General features: G+C 35.1%; 6 protein-coding genes across 6 annotated transcripts; 3 read left to right on the top strand and 3 right to left on the bottom strand.

Annotated features, from left to right (window-relative positions):
- The first annotated feature begins 14 nt into the window (after positions 1–14).
- On the top strand, positions 15–6,064 carry BX664DRAFT_287801 (chitin synthase-domain-containing protein). Its single transcript, XM_051541766.1, has 4 exons — positions 15–371; positions 448–2,287; positions 2,414–3,695; positions 3,813–6,064. Exons 1-4 carry the CDS (start codon positions 73–75, stop codon positions 5,960–5,962), a joined length of 5,571 nt encoding a protein of 1,856 aa, XP_051395899.1. The 5' UTR covers positions 15–72; the 3' UTR covers positions 5,963–6,064.
- Positions 6,065–6,582: 518 nt separating this feature from the next.
- On the top strand, positions 6,583–8,027 carry BX664DRAFT_344212 (ornithine carbamoyltransferase). The gene is made up of 5 exons (XM_051547440.1): positions 6,583–6,842; positions 6,931–7,064; positions 7,144–7,550; positions 7,610–7,763; positions 7,836–8,027. Exons 1-5 carry the CDS (start codon positions 6,605–6,607, stop codon positions 7,938–7,940), a joined length of 1,038 nt encoding a protein of 345 aa, XP_051395898.1. The 5' UTR covers positions 6,583–6,604; the 3' UTR covers positions 7,941–8,027.
- Positions 8,028–8,069: 42 nt separating this feature from the next.
- BX664DRAFT_344211 (uncharacterized protein) lies at positions 8,070–10,690 on the top strand. Its single transcript, XM_051547439.1, has one exon. It carries the CDS (start codon positions 8,123–8,125, stop codon positions 10,523–10,525), a length of 2,403 nt encoding a protein of 800 aa, XP_051395897.1. The 5' UTR covers positions 8,070–8,122; the 3' UTR covers positions 10,526–10,690.
- A 514-nt stretch (positions 10,691–11,204) lies between these two features.
- On the bottom strand, positions 11,205–13,313 carry BX664DRAFT_344209 (uncharacterized protein; the record flags this gene model as incomplete). Its single annotated transcript, XM_051547438.1, has 5 exons — positions 11,205–12,277; positions 12,373–12,613; positions 12,699–12,778; positions 12,863–12,916; positions 13,064–13,313. The coding sequence occupies 5 exons, from the start codon at positions 13,311–13,313 to the stop codon at positions 11,364–11,366; spliced, it is 1,539 nt and encodes a 512-aa protein (XP_051395896.1). The 3' UTR covers positions 11,205–11,363.
- Positions 13,314–14,679: 1,366 nt separating this feature from the next.
- On the bottom strand, positions 14,680–15,610 carry BX664DRAFT_344207 (ankyrin). The gene is made up of 4 exons (XM_051547437.1): positions 15,482–15,610; positions 15,289–15,409; positions 15,004–15,186; positions 14,680–14,931 (listed from the first exon to the last, which is right to left on the bottom strand). The coding sequence occupies exons 1-4, from the start codon at positions 15,504–15,506 to the stop codon at positions 14,814–14,816; spliced, it is 447 nt and encodes a 148-aa protein (XP_051395895.1). The 5' UTR covers positions 15,507–15,610; the 3' UTR covers positions 14,680–14,813.
- A 145-nt stretch (positions 15,611–15,755) lies between these two features.
- Positions 15,756–19,670, bottom strand: BX664DRAFT_344205 (uncharacterized protein). The gene is made up of 8 exons (XM_051547436.1): positions 19,354–19,670; positions 19,144–19,281; positions 17,450–19,081; positions 17,281–17,361; positions 17,107–17,164; positions 16,950–17,037; positions 16,373–16,882; positions 15,756–16,304 (listed from the first exon to the last, which is right to left on the bottom strand). The coding sequence occupies exons 1-8, from the start codon at positions 19,643–19,645 to the stop codon at positions 15,846–15,848; spliced, it is 3,258 nt and encodes a 1,085-aa protein (XP_051395894.1). The 5' UTR covers positions 19,646–19,670; the 3' UTR covers positions 15,756–15,845.
- Positions 19,671–19,882: the final 212 nt, after the last annotated feature.

Below are 19,882 nucleotides of genomic sequence, written 5' to 3'. Positions count from 1 at the left end.
TTTTTTCTTTTCTTTTTTTTCTTTTCTTTTTCTTTTTCTTTTTTTTTTCTTTTTATATGATATGAAGAAATAATGGGAAAACATAAAGAATCATCATCATCATCAGATCTTATTGATATAAAAGATATCAAATTATGTTTACAAACTCGTCATTCTTTATATCAACCTTATACCAATTTAGGATCAAATCATCTTGTAGCAATTAATCCTCATAAAACTCTTACTTCAAATGATGATCAAACTAGTTTAGATTATGTTGCCATTTATAAAGATATTCATCATCATTCATTGGATCCTCATTTATATAATCTTGTTAATCATACTTATTATCATATGCGACGTACTGGAAATGATCAAACTATATTTTTATCGTAAGTAATAGTTTTTTTTTTAATTCTCCGCCTTTTCTCATTCTTCTTCCCTTTTTTTTTTTTTTTATGTATATAGTGGTGAATCTGGTTCAGGAAAAACAACTTTACGACAATTTATTCTTCGACATTTAGTACGACTTGGTAGTCATAAAAAAGAAACAAAAGTACAAACTCAAATCCTTCAATCTCAACTTGTTTTGAACTCTTTTGGTCAAGCTGCTTCTACTTATAATCAATCTCATTCTCTCTTTGGTTATTATGGTGAAATTCAATTCAATGAAAGAGGTCGATTGATTGGTGCAAAAACTTTACATTATTGTTTCGACAAAACGCGTATTATTTTACATCAACAACCCAACTTTCAAGTTTTTTATCAACTTATAGCTGGTGCTGATCAACAAGAGCGACAAACTTTACAACTTACTACTGATCCTTCTCATTATCGTTATCTCAAAGGTGGTCGAACAACTCCTAATGATGCTGATGCTTTTCAACAACTCAAATCTAGTTTGAAATCTTCTGGTTTTAGAAAAGATCATATTCATCGTATTATACAATTATTGGCTGCTATTCTTCATTTGGGAAATTTGATTTTTATGGATCCATCTGCTTCTAGTGGTCAAGAAGCTGCTTTTGTGAAAAATACGGATGAATTGGACTTGGTGGCTGATATGCTTGGTTTAGATCCTCGTGCTTTGGAAAATGTCTTGACTTTTAAAACTACTTTGATTCGAAAGGATATCACTACTCTGATCTTGAATGCTGAACAAGCTAATCTCCAGCGAGACGAATTAGTCAAGATTCTATATTCATTATTGTTTTCTTGGTTGGTTCATCATATCAATAATAGGACTTGTCATGATCAATTTTCTAGTTTTATCGGTTTATTGGATTTTCCTGGTGTTCCACCAACAACAACAACAACAGGATCAGCTGGATTCCATACATTCTGTCTTCAACTTGCCAATGAACGTATTCATCAGTTTTATATGTCTCGTGTTTTCAACTATGATACAGATCTGTATACATCAGAAGGAATTCAAATGGAAAAAGTCGACTATAGGAATAATGCATCTTGTCTGGAACTTTTGACACGACCTTCCAAAAGTATATCTACGCTTCTTAACAATATGACGGAAAATGCTGCTACTGGAAAACGATCTTTTACCGATACCAACTTTTTAGATTCTGCTATCAAATACAATGGTCAACATCGTGCATTCTCTTTGAAAACGTCAAGTACTAGTGCTCGTCATTTTGCTGTAGAACATTATTCTGGATCTGTTACTTACAATCCTGATGGCTTCTTACAAGAGAACAGCAATTTACTTTCTGTGGATTTTGTATCTTTGTTCCGTGGAAATGCTGATACCCCTGCCTCTTGGAATGGTTTTCTAGTAGAATTATTTTCAGATGATCATCTCGCCACTTCTTCACATCCTAGACATGCTTCTGCTATCGCCACAGCTCAACAATCTGCAAAACCTACTCGTCAGCCTTCATTGCGGAAAAGTAAACGACAAAAAGATGATCAGCAAAACGATGATGAACCATCGGGAAAATCATCAACAACCGTTCTTGGTCAAACTCAATCAGCTTTGGATGATTTATTCAACTCAATTGAAGAAGCTAATCTCTGGTCTGTTTTATGTATACAACCCAATGATCAACGTAGTCCAACCGTATTTGATAGTCAACGTGTTCAACAACAAATTGAAACTCTCGCCTTGTCTCAGATAGCTCAGAGAATGAAACAATATTATATACAATCAATGTCTCATTCTGAATTTTTGGATCGATACTCAATCATATTGGAATCTCGAATTGATATCAATCGTCTACCTAGATCTTGTTGTGATCTTGCTATTCAATCGTTTGGATGGTCTCATTTGGAAGCAACGGTGGGAAATACCATGGTAAGAAAAATAATAATAAAAAAAAATATGTATACAAAAATCGCATATTTACAATGCATGCATGACTCACTATCATCTGATTATTTTTTTTTTTTTTATTTTCATGCTTTCCTTTTTTTGAAATAGATCTTTTTGGCGCAAGTAGCTTGGACAAGCCTGGAAAATCAACTTCGACAAATGGAAAAAGAACAACAACGTCAACATCGGGATATCAACAAATCAAGCAATCGTAATAGTACACAAATGGATAGTAATTTGGATATGTCTTCATTACCTAGTTCTCAATTACATTCAGTCGCAGCAGCAGCGGGATTACCTCAACCTACAACAAATTCTCGTTATGATGATCATCAATCATTTTATTCTGAAGATGAAATCTATACCCCTGATGATACAACCAGTGGCGGTCTCGGTGGTGCTGGAGGAAAATACCAAGAAGGTTCTTATTATGGTTCAGATTCTTATGGTTATTCCAATGAAGGTGATACAAAAGGTCTGACTTTGGATCAACAACAACAACAACAACAACAACATTTCGGTTATTCATCTCATAATACTGGTGACAACTACAGCGATGATGATGATGATGAAAAAAAAGTGATGTCGACACAACGAAAACAATGGTTGTTCTTTGTTTGGGCTGTGACTTGGTGGATTCCTTCAAAATTCTTAAATTGGTGTGGTCACATGAAACGCAAGGATGTACAAATTGCATGGCGTGAAAAGGTGGCGCTATGTTTTATCATTTTTTTGATGTGTGGTTTTGTGATTTGGTTCTTGGTATTCTTTGGCGAATGGGTTTGTCCACATCAAAATGTCTTCTCCGTATCTGAACTTCAAAGTCGTAGTGAAAAGGATAACGCTTATGTATCTATCCGTGGTGAGGTCTTTGATCTGACAAGTTTTGCACCTCGTCATTATCCTTCCGACATTATACCTATAAGCTCTCTTCTTGAATATGCTGGCAAAGATGTTACCACCCTTTTTCCTATTCAAGTCTCTGCTCTGTGTGAAGGAACTACTGAACCTGTATCACCTTATGTATCTTTGGATTATCAAGTCAACTTGACCGACAAAAATGCACAATATCATGATTTCCGTTATTCATCAGAAGATTATCAGCCAGATTGGTACTATGATCAAATGACAATGCTTCGACAACAATACAAAAAGGGCAATATGGGTTATGAATACAAGGCGGTGAGTGATCAAGCAAATTCAGCTACTCTGGTGAATGGCATTCAAATGACTCGTAACTGGGCTGTATTGGATAATCGTGTTTATGATCTTTCTTCTTACATTCTTGGTGGTCGATATACCATGGCGCCAAAAGGACAACAACCTCCTGCCAATGTCAATGTCAATTTTATGGATGATTCTGTTGTCAATCTTTTCCGAACCAACTCTGGTACAGATATTACTCAGAAATTTCAAGATCTTGCTTTGGATCCTGTGATCAAACAACGTCAACTGGTCTGTCTACGCAATTTATTTTTTGTTGGTATGCTGGATACTCGAAATTCAGCCAAATGTCAATTCTCTACCTATCTTCTATTGATTGTCACCTGTCTACTAGCAAGTGTGATCTTGTTTAAATTCTTGGCTGCTCTTCGAATTGGTAGTGCCCGTGCTCCTGAAGAACATGATAAGTTTGTGATCTGTCAAATTACCTGTTATACCGAAGATGAAGAATCATTACGCAAGACGGTGGATTCTATAGCCAAGCTTACTTATGATGACAAGCGGAAACTCATGTTTATTATTTGCGATGGAATGATTGTGGGTAGTGGGAATGATCGACCTACTCCTCGAATTGTTTTGGATATTTTGAACGTGGATGCTCAAGTGGATCCTGAACCGCTCTCCTTTGTCTCTGTAGGTGAAGGTCAAAAACAACACAATATGGGTAAAGTGTATTCTGGTCTTTATGAAGTGGGTGGACATGTGGTACCTTATTTAGTGGTAGTGAAATGTGGTAAACCAACCGAACGTCAAAAACCTGGTAATCGTGGCAAACGTGATTCTCAATTGATCCTGATGCAATTTTTGAACCGAGTTCACTTTGATGCTCCTATGAACCCTATGCAATTGGAAATCTATCATCAAATGAAGAATGTTATTGGTGTGAATCCTAGTTTTTACGAATTTGTATTGATGGTAGATGCTGACACAGAAGTCCTTCCTGATGGTCTCAACAATTTAGTCTCGGCAGCTGTACATGATTCGAAAATTATCGGTATTTGTGGTGAAACAACTTTATCCAACGAAAAAGATACTTGGGTGACAATGATTCAAGTCTACGAATATTTCATCTCTCATCATATGATCAAGGCCTTTGAATCACTCTTCTCGACAGTCAGTTGTTTACCCGGTTGTTTTACAATGTATCGCGTGCGGACTGTGGATGGCAAGCGTCCTTTATTTATCAGCAACGAAGTGATCAATGATTATTCTGTTAATGTGGTGGATACTCTGCACAAGAAGAATCTGCTCCATTTAGGTGAAGATCGGTATTTGACAACCCTCCTTTTGAAACATTTTGCCAATTTCAAGACCAAGTTTACTTCGGATGCTCAATGCAAAACCAATGCCCCTGATTTATGGAGTGTATTGATTTCTCAACGACGACGATGGATCAACTCGACTATTCACAACTTGGGCGAATTGATGTTTTTACCTCGATTGTGCGGTTTTTGTTGTTTTTCGATGCGATTTGTGGTTATTCTGGATTTGATCAGTACTTTGGTGATGCCGGCGTTGGTGGGTTACTTGATTTATCTCTTTTATGAAATTGGCACAGCAAGCGACGGCAAGATTCCTATTATCTCGATTGCGACAATAGCTGGTGTATATGGCTTACAAGCTCTTCTCTTCATCATCAAGCGTAAATGGGAATACATCATCTGGATGCTTGTCTCCATCCTGGCTATTCCTGTCTTCTCATTCTATATCCCGATTTATTCTTACTGGCATTTCGATGATTTCTCTTGGGGTAATACTCGTGTAGTGATGGGTGAAAAGGGCAAGAAAATCAAGGTGGCTGATGAAGGTGAATTTGATCCCAAGACAATTCCTACCATGACTTGGACACAATACGAAAAGACAATATTGGCAGAGGATTGGAATGACGGTGGATCTCAAATCAGCAGTGCTTATACGAATCATTCTCGTCGTGGTATGCAAGGACCTGAATCTGTTTATGGTGGTAGCGATACAATGAGTGCACATTACACATTGAATCCTTCGGCAATCGATCCTCGTACAGCTTCTGGTCTATTTACTATGGATGGATCAATGATGATGCCTTCTTCTGGATCTATGATGATGATGCCTTCTTCTTCAGGGATGATGCCTTCTTCCAGCTCTGCTCCCATGCTTCCTCTTCAAGCCGGTCAAAATCGATTCTCCTTGGCATCTGGTTCCATGACTCATTTACAACCATCAAGACTTCATAGTAGACAATCATTGACTCTGGATGGTTTAGATTCAACTCCTTCTAACGAAGAGATTCTCCAACAAGTTCAACGTATTCTTAGTACCGCTGATCTTACTCAAATCACCAAGAAACAAGTCCGTGAACAATTACAACAAATCTTTGGTGTATCCATGACAAATAGAAAAGATTATATTAATGCATGTATTGAAAACATTTTACAAGATCGTGTCAAGGCCTAGTGGTCTTTCTCTTTTATATATCGTTTTACTTAGTATTATTCCATTTTGTATTTTTTTTTTTTTACACTTTCAATGAATAAAAAAATTACATCTTTTATACTTTTTTGACATATCTATATTTTCTTCATTTTTTTTTTTTTTTTTGGAAGGATACCTTACTTTGTCCATATAATAAATAAACTCTATTGTATTCTCTTCATATATCATGATGATGATCATCTGCACAATGACGTTGACATTAGATGTATGGTGACATTCCTTTCTACTGATGCGAGTCATCACCCTTAATCATATGCTATAGTGCATATCCAGATATTTACCTATTCTTTCTGAACTGATACAAAAAATAGGCATGTTAAATGATAGTATTGAAACCATGATGGAACGCAGAACTAAAAAAAAAAAAAAAAAAAAAAAAAAAAAAAAGATTCCAGGGGGGTTGGTGAAAAAAAAAAAAGACTCATTGAATGACTCACATCTTTTTGATTTGAGTCAACTTAAACTAGTGTATAAAATCCGGTTCACCCCACACATTTGAAATGAACTCCGTCGATATGCTTCTATATAAAATTGGTCAATTCTTTTTTTTTTTTTTTTTTTTTTGTTCTTCTTCTTTCTTTACTCTATTGACTACATTACAACATGACTTCCCTCTCTATCAATAATAAAAAACCACAACACTTTATTACCACAGCCGACTTTACAGCTGAACAATTGCTTGACTTTGTTCAAGTTGCCATTCAACATAAAGTGCAAGCAAAATACCAATATCCTACACCTCTTACTGATCTACCTTTGACTGGAAAAACGCTGGCCGTTATGTTTTCCAAACGATCTACTCGAACTCGTGTTGCTACTGAATCTGCTGTTGCTTATCTTGGTAAATGAAGATCAAATCTTTTGTATATTTGAATACCGCTTATCATCATGATAATAGTTAATCAACTTTCTTTTTTTTTTTTCTTTAGGTGGACATGCCATGTTTTTGGGATCTCAAGATATTCAATTAGGTGTCAATGAATCATTATTGGATACTTCACGAGTAGTTAGTTCTATGGTGGATGGTATTATGGCTCGTGTAGGTGGTCATCATGAAATCGAAGTAAGTAAAAAAAAAAAAAAAAAAAAAAAAAAAAGATTAGATTAGATTGAATTATCTCTAAATTTTATTCTCGAACTAGTTACTCGCCAAGGAATCAACAGTACCTGTGATCAATGCATTATCAGATAAATATCATCCAACACAAATTTTAGCTGATTTGATGACGATTCATGAATATATCCATCATCGTGACAACAATACCTCATCAGATCAATACAGTGCTCATACACAACATCCTCGTGAAACTTTACCAGGATTGAAAGTTGCTTGGGTCGGTGATGCTAATAACATTATTCAAGAAATCTTGGTGGCCTTCCTCAAATTGGGTATCAGTGTCTCAGTGGCTGCACCTACTGGGTATGTTTGTGATGAAGATGTGATCAAGATTGCCCAGGCGGATGCTCAAAAGACTGGTGCTTCTTTATTATTTACAACTATTCCTGAAGAAGCGGTCAAGGATGCAGATTTTATTATTACAGATACATGGTAAGTTTAAAATAAAGAATATATGAATGATGATTGATTTTAACTTTGCTTATTATTAGGGTCAGTATGGGTCAAGAAGATGAAAAAGCAAAACGATTGAAGGAATTTGAAGGTTATCAAGTGACTATGGATCTGGCGAATCGTGGTGGTGCTAAACCTAATTGGCGTTTTTTACATTGTCTTCCACGAAAACCAGAGGAAGTGGATGATGAGGTAAAAAAAAAAAAAAAAAAAAAGGTTTGTTATAAGAGAACAAAGAAAGCTAAATGTTATTCATTTGTTTAGGTCTTTTATTCTGATCGATCACTTGTATTTCCTGAAGCCGAAAATCGAAAATGGACCATTTTATCCGTCATTGATAGATTGATCGTCAAAGGTGGTTTCCAATAGTTGTAGATAGATATATACATACATAGAACAATACTTCATTCATATACAAAAATAAAGATCTTCATGGCATTTACATTCCGCTTCTTCTCTCTCTAATTTTACTTTTTTCCTTTTTTTCCTTTTTTTTTTTTTTTTTTTTTCTAAAAAGCTTGCTATTTTTTTTTTTTTCTCCGTTCTTTTTCATGGTTGATTTTCATGATTATCCTGCAACAAATGATATTTCTTCCAATGATAACAGCAAGTACTCTCTGACAATTCAACGAAAACGGTGTGCTCATGACGATTGCAAACACTATCCCAATCCTTGTCTTTCTTGCTTACAAGCTGTTGGAAAAAATGATCACGAAACTTGTCGATTCCGCAATATCCGTGCCTTCAAACAACGAGGAAAGAAGACCGTCGAATGGTGTTTTGTTTCCAGCAAATCTCTTGGTATCCCTCTCAAGATCCTTCCATCCATGAATATACCTCTTATGACGAAAGAACAACGCCAGTATGTTAGAGAAACAATCAGACCTACAGTGAAACGACTACTTGACAGAGAAATCGACTGGATGAACAAGACAGAAGGCCGCTATCGAAGACGATTACCCTCCACGAACGCTAGACACACATGCGACTATTGTCTAACCAGCATCTTCAATGTTCATTTTATGTGTAGTATATGTGGTGTGGATCGCTGTGTTGGCTGTTACGACGAAAGCACATATTGGAATAGCAGCAATACAGATAATGGCACCGATCTCAACAATGATAATGATGATGATCCAACTATATGTACCTTAGGTAGACGACATACCAAAGACCAATTTATCCCAATTGTCAAGTACAACCTGAATACCTTGTGGAGTCTTCGTCTGCAAACAAGTATGAACTTACCTAGCAAGTGTTTTATCTCGTCCTCTCCTATCACCAACCATCCAGTTTACGCATCTCACTCAGCTTCTTCTCCATCTTCTTCACCTATTATGACACCAGCATCACTTTCATTTACATCGAATACGTCTCCTCCATGGCCATCACAAAGAAAAAGCAATAATCACCTTGTTTATTACCACCATCTTTCATCACAATTAAATATATGTAATGGATTGGATTCATCATATCAAGAACAACAACAAAAGCAACTATTGGTTATATCTCAAAAAGACATTACTTTGGACATCTTTCAACATTACTGGCGAAAAGGCAAACCAGCGATTATTCAAGATGTAATGGAATTGAGCAAAACGGATTGGAGCCCTCAAACATTCTGCTCCTTATACGGTAATGATATGATTGAGGCTATTGACTGTCATACTATGAAAGTGAACAACATGAAAATCAAGGATTTTTTCAAGGGGTATATGGATCATCAAAAGAAACCTGTACTCAAGATCAAGGATTGGCCACCTCAATCGGAATTTGCAAAAGTTTGCCCACGGTGGTACGAAGATTTTATGTCAATGTTACCAATGAATGAATATTGTGGTGTGAATGGTGTCTTCAACTTGTCGAATCGATTACCTCAAGAATTCATCAAACCAGATTTGGGACCCAAAATGTTTATTGCTTATGGTTTGGATTTCACAGATGGAATGACAACAGTGGGTACAACTAATCTACATTGTGATATGACTGACGCCGTCAATGTTATGTGTCATTCTCAACCGATGGATATCAATGCCAACAACAATAAAAAGTACGATATTGGGGTATCATCTTCGCCTGGACCAGCAGCAGCGGTATGGGACGTATTTGCTTTTGATGATCTTCCTGTTTTACGACAATTTTTGACTCAACTGCTTAGAGAAAAAGGTGAATCATTTGTAGAACCATCCATGATGTCCAAATCAGTACGACCTCGACCATCATCACCATCTCATACAGCTCATTTTTTGTATTCAACTCCAACATCATCCTCATCTACACCAACATTAGCACCATCATCATCATCACCAGGATCATCATCATCATCACCATTACCATCATCATCAAGCACACCAACATCATCATCACCATCAGAATTGAAACAGTCAACCATCATTTCATCAGAAAAAAAGACAAAAGACCCTGTACATAGCCAATGGATATACTTGACGGAAGATCTTTTGGAAAGACTGAAACGGGAATATGGTATTCAATCTTGGCGTATATATCAAAATCCTGGTGATGCCGTGTATATTCCAGCAGGTTGTGCCCATCAAGTTGCCAATTACCAAAGTGCTATCAAATGTGCTTACGACTTTATCTCGCCTGAAAATATTGAACGATCGGCCACCATTACTCGACAATTAGCAAAAGCTCGTCAAGAAGATGTTCTTCAACTTCATTCGACCTTGCTGTATAGTTGGATCTCTACTTATCGCCGTCCTACAACAACATCCTCTCTTATCAAAATCAAATCTGAAGAAGAAGAAGAAGAAGAAGAAGATGATGATGATGATGAACGATCTTTTTTGGACACGAAGAAAAGGAAAAAGAAGAAGATATCAAATTTGACGATGAAATCGGAAACTGATTGTACCTCTCATGGAAATCAAAACGGAAGGAAGAAAAAAGGAAGGAAGCCAAAAAATGACAACTTGGAATGCAATCAAGGATGATCTTTCTTTTCTCTCTCATTAGTATCTTTACCCATCTTTGTTTTATCTACATTATATAAAAATCATACCCTTTGTTTATTTTTTTTTTTTGAACTGAATAAAACTACCCATCTTTTTTTATTATTATTATTATTAGATTGAAGGAAGATCTTTGATGTGTTGGTTGGATGATGATCCATTTCTATTAACAAAGGTTCTTTCAGATTGATCCGAGATTCTTTGTACTTAAGGTGTAGTACGATTGAGTTCGATGATCCTCCCACTATCACACCAACTCGTTTTTTTTTTTTTCGGTTAAAAAAAAAATCCCATCATGAATGATCTTCTCCACATTTTTTGTATATCAAATAAAAAAAAATAAAAAAAAAAGATTCAAAACAGACTGAATTTCCAGTTTTATTTTTTTTTTGTTTTCTCTCTTTTCATCTTTTTAAAAGCGGTAGCCCTGATAATTTTTCACACGGGGGTGTATTTGAAAAAGGATTAGGTACAAAAATGAGGATAACCGTCGGTAGTTCAATGCAACAAGGCCTATCAAATCCTATCATTAACTTTACTAACCTCACCTAACTGTGACACAATATTGTCTATTTGACCCTGATTCCCATCCAATGAAATTCTCTTTGATTTTAAGTTGGATTCCCCCCATACGATAGGTTAGTAAAAAAAAAAAAAAAAAAAGCAGCAAAATCATTATACTGTTTGCCTGGTTTTATTATATTGATAAATGGAATAAAATACATAAAGAGATGAATAACATACATTAAAGATAAAAGTCAATAAAAAAAATGAATGATAATATATATATAATACAAAAAAAAAAGAAAAAATAAATACACTAAAGACAACCTTGATCCATTTTATGGATGATGATCTTGATATCTTGTTCCGTCAACACTGGGCCTAAATGGGTACATTTTGCCATTGATTTGACCATGGAAAACAATTGATCCGATGAATACTGAGGAAAACGTGCATGTCGATGTAATCTCTCCCAGATTTCTTGACAAGAAAGAAACTTGGTAGGATGATCATCACTGATACAGGGTGAATGCTGTTGATTTGAAGTAGATGAAGGTGTGTGATGAATCAAAGGATGTTCTTCATCCAAATGAGGGAAACCAAGGGATTCATTGAGTCCACCTGTAGTATCAAACAATGGTTCAGATAACAACTGGTCGAATGCGTGTGTACATACTTCTTGCAATTTGTCACAAAATAATTGACAATCCATCGTTGGTGTTTGAGCAGATGTATGTGTGGATGCAGATACGGAGGATGTTGGAGATGAAGGTTGTTGTGCAGAAGATGATGGAGAACTTGGTGATGATGATGATGAAGCATTGGATGTCACGGTAGAATGTTCATTTGGATAAAGTCTAACAAGTTCCACAGGTGAATGCTTTTGTTTGGGTGCCAATGGAGGAGAAGGACTGGATGATTGTTGTCGTTGCTTTTGACGACTTCGTAATGTATCAGGTGTACTGATAGAAAAGGTATATTGAACTCTTTGTGCGGGAGCTGGTTGAATTGGTTGCATGGATGGTGTTGAAGATGTTGATGAAAGTGGTGGCGACGGTGATGTTACTGAATTGGCAACCTTTATGGATGATGTTGGTTTACTAGTGACAGAGGTTGTGGATAGAGATGATGGCAATGATATCATTGTTTGTTGCTGAAGAGGATGATGATGAAAAACAGTTGCTGTCATTGGTAATGAAGGCATTAGGATAGGACTTGATATAGCTGCTGCTGTTGTTGATGATGATAATCCAGATGTTATATTTTCACCAGGAAATTGTTGTGATGTCGTTGTAGTGCTTCTACCCATTCCTGTACTGGTTTACCGGAGAGAGGACCATGTTGGATATGGATACCTTTAAGAGCCACATTTTCAGTTTCCAAACGATAGATAATGGATCGCAAATAATGATTTTCTTGAAATAATTGATTAGTTGCCATAGTATGAGCATCTTGAACATGTTTAAGTTTTGATTCTAATTCCTTGACATAACGTTCTTTTCTTTCACGGAAAGCACGTTGAGCTGCACGATTTTGAGCCTTTCGTTTCACTTTTGGATCACCATCCTTATTTTTTTAAAAAAAAAAAAAAAAAAAAAAAAGTAAGTACATATCATTGCATAACGTTTTTGTTGATAATAATACTACATACTTCAGAAGGTTCTTCGTCAGCTAGAGGTTTTCGTCCAGGTTTCTTGCTGTTTGAGGAAGCAGAATGAATATCATCGCTATCTGTAAAAAACCAAAAAAAAAAAAGCACATTCATATCCTTGTATAAAGTAAAAACTGACACAGTCAAATAGTATTCCTTCTTACCTTGACTTTCTTCTTCGTCTTCTAGAGAAAAAGATTGGTTTTGACTTGGGTGTTCTAATAACAATAACAACAGGAATAATAATAGAAAATAATAATAAAAAAAAGAAAAAGAAAAGAAAAAGGAAAAGGAAAAGAGAAAATAAATAAATAATCAAGAAAATAAACAAAGGCGGTAAGAGAAAAAAAAAAGGTGATTCTTACCATGCATAGGCACTTTGGCACTTTTTTCATTCAAAGCTGCATCATCATTAGTTTCATCTCTTTTACGTTTATCTTTTTTCACTAAAATAGAATCATCATCATCATCATCATCATCATCAGAAGCCAAAATAGTAGGAGGAGGAGTCATTATTGGTTGAAAAGGAAGAGTATCAGCACGAGAGAGTAAAATAGGTTGATGATGTTGTTGAGTAGAAGGACTACGACTTGATTGTTGATTATTAGATACCATAGTAAATGGAATGGTTATGATATTTGGTTTGAATACAGCCAGTGTGATAAAATGAAGATGATATAAATCCGAATATGGGGATACACTATTTTTCTGATCCAATGATTGAAGAGACAGAAATTGAATGACAAGGTCAAGATGATGATGAAAAAAAAAAAAAAAAAGAAGAAGAAGAAGTAGAAGAAAAAGAAAAAAAATCAACTATTTTATAAGAAAAAGAAAACGATACCTTATACGTCATGTGGAAAAAAAAATCCATTCATTCGAGTAATATGAAAGGTTTACTGGTCTGAGGATAGCAAACCATCCACCATCTCAGCATTTGATGAAAAAATCGGTTACTTCCCTCTATTTCCGACGATAATCCTATCTTTGTTCCACTCTAGAATCATTTCTTGTTTCGAAAAGAGATACAAAGTTAAAGAAAAAGTAAAGAAAAGAGTCAAAGAAAAGAATTCATGCATAACTGTCCAACTACTGACATACTTCTTCCTCTAACTACTTCTTTTAAGCTCGCCCAATGCTCTCTCTCTGTCTCTCAGCTTTACTTTCCTGCCCACACAAAATATTCTAATCCTCCCATTTGATTTTGAAATGGGGGGAGACAAAAAGATTAAGGTTCGTCTCCGACCCATATATGGTTTGATTGGTCCACATCTTACTACTTCTCTAAATAAAGGAACGTGAAATGTGTTTTACACCATCCTAATTTCCTTATCGTACAACAATCATCGGATTTATCAGTCTTTATCATTTTTCTATATTATTATTATTATTATCATCGTCTTGTTTATTATGAATATTGAAAATATGGATGAATTTCTTCTAAATCATGGTTCAAACTACGCTCTTTCTTTGATAGTAAGCATATTTTATTTATATTCGTCTAGAACGAACATGAAACCGTGTAAACGGATATAGAGGATAATAGAAAGAGAAGAACTGGCATAGTAAGGTATATTAGAAAAAAAAAAAAGAGAGAGAGAAAGAAAGAAGGAAAGAAAAAAGGAAAGAAAAAAAGAAAGAAAAAAAAAAAGAATAAGATCATCATTTTATATATAAATATATGTTATACCTGAAAACGATCAACTGTCAAATAGACTATTATTGAACCCAAAACAGGTATCGGAGGAGACACATGGCATTACATTCACCAAGACGGTATGAGGTGAGCTTAGAAAAAACACTACTAACCTCACAGGCAAATCCATTGACACCATTGAAGTACTACTTTGAATAACTATAAAATGTGTATTTGAAATCATTTGTATATAAAGAATAATCACTTTATTTTAATCAACAAAGAAGAAGAGAGATTCAAATCATCTATACTAAAAAAAAAAAAAAAAAAAAAAAAAAAAAGAGACTAATCACTAGGTTCTCCATCACTTGATCCATATTCATCATCATTGGCAATATCATCTTCATCCTAAATCAATCAACACAGACAGGTACCAAAAGCGATATATGAGTTATCTATTTCCTTTTCATCATATTCAACTACTTTTTTTTTCTTACCACTTGATATACAGCCACAGATTGAGAGAGTAAATCACGAAGATCTTTATTCTTGGAATGGACCATCATGATTGGAGTAAGTTTGTTTCGATTTTCAATTCTATAATATGGATTTTTTTTAATAAATAATGCAATAAAAAAAAAAGAGAGAGAGAATTGATGCAAAACTTACTTGATGTCAGCCCCGCCTTGTAATAAAATATCCACCATTGCATATGCTAAATCTTCATCCTTGTCTTGATATTCAACAGCATAGTGTAGTGGTGTATAACCTTCCATACGGTTTTGGATATTCAAATCAATATCATCCAAATTGACCAAAAGTTCAAGACATCCTAAAGCACCAGACTTTGCTCTATCCACCATCAAAAAAAAAAAAAAAAAAAAAAGGAATGAATCAGTCCTTCTTGTCCCATTGTTTCCATTTGTCCCTTTTCTTTTCTCATTTATTACTTACGCAAGATGAGCAGCAGTATTCCCAGCACCATCAGTATAACCAATATCATAGTTTTCCCCTTCCAAGATGCCTTCCAATACATCTTCTTGGTCGTTTCTACAAGCAGCTAACATGAGTTCATCTAATAGACACGGTAAAAAGATACAAGTCAAAAAAAAAAAGTTTCATCCAACGAGATAATGTTGCAACTTACTTTCAGAGGCACCTTCTTCAGTCATTCTATAGTGTGTATATTGAAATTTTGATGGTATAAAGCTAAAAATATAAATATATAAAGTATATATATATATATATGTATAATAAAAAGAGACAAAAAAAAAAAGAAGGAAGAGAGAAAAGGATATTATCTGGATTGGCGAGCCTGGAACGAATGTTGTATGACGCCATTGAAATTCCGCTTAACAGTTTTGTAGTTTGCTCAAAAGGGTTCATGTAATCAGCATAAATAAAAAAAGAGAATAAATAATAAAAGCATTAGATTCAAAATAGTTTATTATAGAAATAAGGAATATAAGAGAAGGTATAAGAATAAAAATAATATAACACATATAATAAAGTTATTTTGGAGCGGAAATCCGCTGAGAAGACGAGGATCTACGCCGATTACTTGTAGAATGTACCGTATTATCAATCATAGAAGAAGAAGAAGAGGATGTGGGAACCATGGATGTCCGAGAAGAGGAAGGTAAAGAAGGAGGACGGTCTGCCCCTTTGGCCACAATACGCATACCAGCCTGTTTTACTACTTCGTTCCGTTCCGCCATATGTTCATTGAATGCCTTGATCATTTTCCTAGGGAATGAGATAGCTGTCTGACCCAATTTCAAAATACATATCACAGCCCATATCAAAAATGCACAACCTAAAACAATAACTGTGAGAATTCTTCTTTTCTTTTTTCTTTTTTTTTTTTTACCTGTCAAAAGTGCTGTCAACAACCAATATAAAAGTTCCATTCCTCGACTTTTTGCACGATTAGCCAAAATAGATTCTATACTGACTTCTAAACGTTTCAACTAAACAAAAAAAAAATATGTAAAATGATCATTAGATAGTTCTTTTAACTCAACATGTATATACTAACCTCTGAGTAATGGGTTTCCGGTACATCTTTTAAATAAGTATCCATCTTTGCTTTGGTGTCATTCATATCAATCTGTACACCACGTATCATGCCTTCAGTACTTTCCAATGATCGCTTTATATCGTCCATACCGCGACGTAAATCAGCTACTGCTACCTTCAATTGATCTTGTCGATATTCATATGCATTGTATTCCTGATAAGGTACATAATTCCATAATGAATGTTGAGATAACTGTAAAGAGGATGATAAACTACGATGAGATGATGAAAGCGAGGCTGGACGTATAGGTGTTGTCGATGAGGAGGTACTATCTAGTCGTTGCTGAGTTGTCGTAGGTGTCAAAAGTGAGGATGATGAGGATGATCGACTTGATGCATCACCATTGGTAAATCGGACCCCACTTGTATCTGAATCTGAACCCTTTCTTGATCCGCGACGTTGTTGTTGTTGTAAATCATCCATTGGAACAAACGCTCGATATTGTTGTTTTCGTTCCCTCAAAAATGCCTTTATTACAACAACAAAAAAAAAATCAGTATTTTTTTTCTTTTTCTTTTTCTTTTTTTATTGGTACCTTGGCTTCATCAATAAAAGGATCCAATGAGAGTAATCGATCACTGACTGTTTTACTCAAGTCTTCATTGTCACGGACACTCATGACACTATATATATATAAAGTGATCAATAATAGACTTCTATAGATATAAAACCTTGTTTATGTTTCTACTTACAATCGATCATCAGTTTTGTTGGTTGATAAAAAAGAGACATAGAGATTCAGCAAACGACCTAAAAAAAAAAAAGATAATGAAAGAGAATTGAGTTTTTCTGTACCTTTCATCCAAAATTTCCTTTTATACAGTACGCACGCCATCTTTTTTTTTTTTTTTTTTGCCTATGATTACCTTTGCAATGTGAAGTTTCATCAGGAAGTTGAGTAAACTTGACAAATCCAACATCATTTTCAGTATCCACGTGAATTTCAGCTAGATAATATAAAAACCCAAATAAAATAATTGAATATATATTTTCACTTTTTCAATTATTTTTATATTGTCATGTCATTTTCCATACCTATTTGTCTTGTTCTAGATTTTGTACTTGAAGGGTCGTTCCATATATCTCCAGTAATCACTTTTGATGATAATATAGGTGATAAAGAGCTGCTACTCTCATTCTTGCTAGATTTGCCAGCGTTGTCATTATCATCATCCTTATCGTTGTCTTCATCACCATCGTTGTCCGTTTCCATATCCTCATCATCATTGTCATCATCGTCATCATCATCCTCTTCATGATTTTCGTCTTCATTTGCAGGCTTGATCCTTCTTTCCTTCAGTGTACCATAACCGTTGTCAATCATCATCTTCACCAATCCTTTGATACCTTTTGGTTCTCCATTTTCGCTATCCTTTGGTAAAGAATGGTAATCAAAATAAAAAATCTGTTTGGAATGTTGTTGTTGTTGTCCGATATCTTGTTGTTGAATGGGAGAGATATTATCGTTCATAGATCGCTGATGATTGTTGTTATCCTTTTCGATTAGGATTGGTGAATCAGGTATATCGTGAAACTGGGTGGCACCACGAGTGGAGCTGGTGATGTCGTCTGTATCTGGTGTTGATTGAGCAGGTGAGGTGTTGTGTAACGAAGTTACAGCTGAAATCGGTGGTATGGTTGTGATGGGCCATGAAGGGGACATTGTATAAGGTACGGTGACAGAGGGTGTTAGCAAAGGTGATGAATTAGAAGCTGATGCTGCTGGGGTATCGTCTTGGTGGTCCATATTGATAGAGCTTGGCGTCGTTCTGATATGATGGCTTTCTTGTTTATCAGCACTGAGTCGAGAATCCGTGGTGGAAGTCGGTGTACCGTCAACATGAACATATTCACGCATATTGTCAAAAGAATGTCGCCTTCCATAAAATGGTAAACGTAGTTTCCGATCACCTCGATTTGACATTGTACGACTATGCAATTCATTCTGATAAGAGTCACTATGATTATTGTTGGTTTTATATACTGAGTGATCATTTCGATAAGCTGATGAGGACCGTCGATGTCGTGATGGAAATCGTAATCGTTTGATAGATAAATGGGAATGAACTGGACGTTTTCGATTTGAAGGTATCATTGTATTATCTACAATTGGATGAGTGTTATTTCGAATGTTGTTATAACCATAGTTGGAGTCCACAAGAGTTGGTTGATGTTGTAAGGTATAATGTTCATTGGATTCATCATCTATTTCATAATCAGTTTCAGGTGTAGATTCGCCAGTAGGATTCAAAGGATGATCATCATATCTATTCTTTCCCTTTTTGTCACGTTTCATCAGAGATTTATACCAAGATCGACGATTGTTATTATTATTATTGTTGGTTTCCATAGGCATTATAACATCCGGAGTTGAAGTAGAAATGCTGAGAGGATGAGTTGCTTGTGTTGAAGGTTGTTTCGTTCGTTGATTATTTTTCCAAGAAAGTTGACTATCATCAGTATCAGTGGATATAGTAGAAGGATTGTTGGATGGTATGGTTAATAAGGCCGAGTTTTCGGTATCGGAAGTTGAAGGCTTCATAAAATCTTGATTCAGTAGATCAGTAAATCCAGTGTCAGTAATTCGAGAATCATTAGATATATGACTTTTGTGAGGTTGTGGTTGTACAAGTTCTGGTGCAGCAGGTCTAACATCATTCTCCATACCTTAATATAAAATGAATAATAATTTCAGTTCACAGTGTTTTATTATATATATATATACTTACTTGATCGATTTCTGTGATGTTTATGGGTTTTCTGAATATGGTTATGTTTTCTTGATAATACTGGTAATTCATTTGTAAGTTGAGTAAGTTTAAGAATATCTTCATTAGAAACAGCACCGAGCATTTCTTTTGTATGTCCTATTAAAATAATAATAAGAATTAAAAAAAAAAGAATGTTTTTTATTATTCTTTATTTTTTTTTTTTTTTACCATTATCTGATGAATTCGTTTGAGGAAAGGACGGTGAAGATATAGACGAAGTAAGTTGTACTGGATTTGATTCAAGCCATCCTCCTCCATTTCTATCAAAATAAGATGGTTTCATTTTGGTATCAGAGAAATCTTGATCAGGACTGGTTGCAGACTGAGTACGGTTATGGTGTGATCGTGAAGAAGGATGGATAGTTGGACTCGGTGTAGAACGATCTAAGGACCTAGAAGGTTGAGGTCTTTGTGATGTACTTCTCCAATGGTCAAGTTCATGGAAATACTGTGATTGCATCAAAGAAGTAAGAGTATATATGAAGAAGGGAAAACGGAAGAAAAAGAAAAAAAAAGGTGATCATTGTGCACCTCAAAGTTTCTGGAAAATTCAAATCCCGTAACCACAGTGTCGAAGAAGTTCAAGGAACACAATAAAAAAAAAAAATGAAGATCTCATTCAATTACCGCCGGAAAAAATGTGATGATGAGAATGATGGAAGGAAAGAATGAGACTACAAATGAGACCATATATTAT

Source organism: Halteromyces radiatus (genome assembly GCF_025201355.1).
Source record: "Halteromyces radiatus strain CBS 162.75 chromosome Unknown BX664scaffold_12, whole genome shotgun sequence".
Classification (NCBI taxonomy): domain Eukaryota; kingdom Fungi; phylum Mucoromycota; class Mucoromycetes; order Mucorales; family Cunninghamellaceae; genus Halteromyces; species Halteromyces radiatus.
Note: the sequence above shows the minus strand (reverse complement) of the source record. Positions and strands in the feature narration are given on the sequence as shown.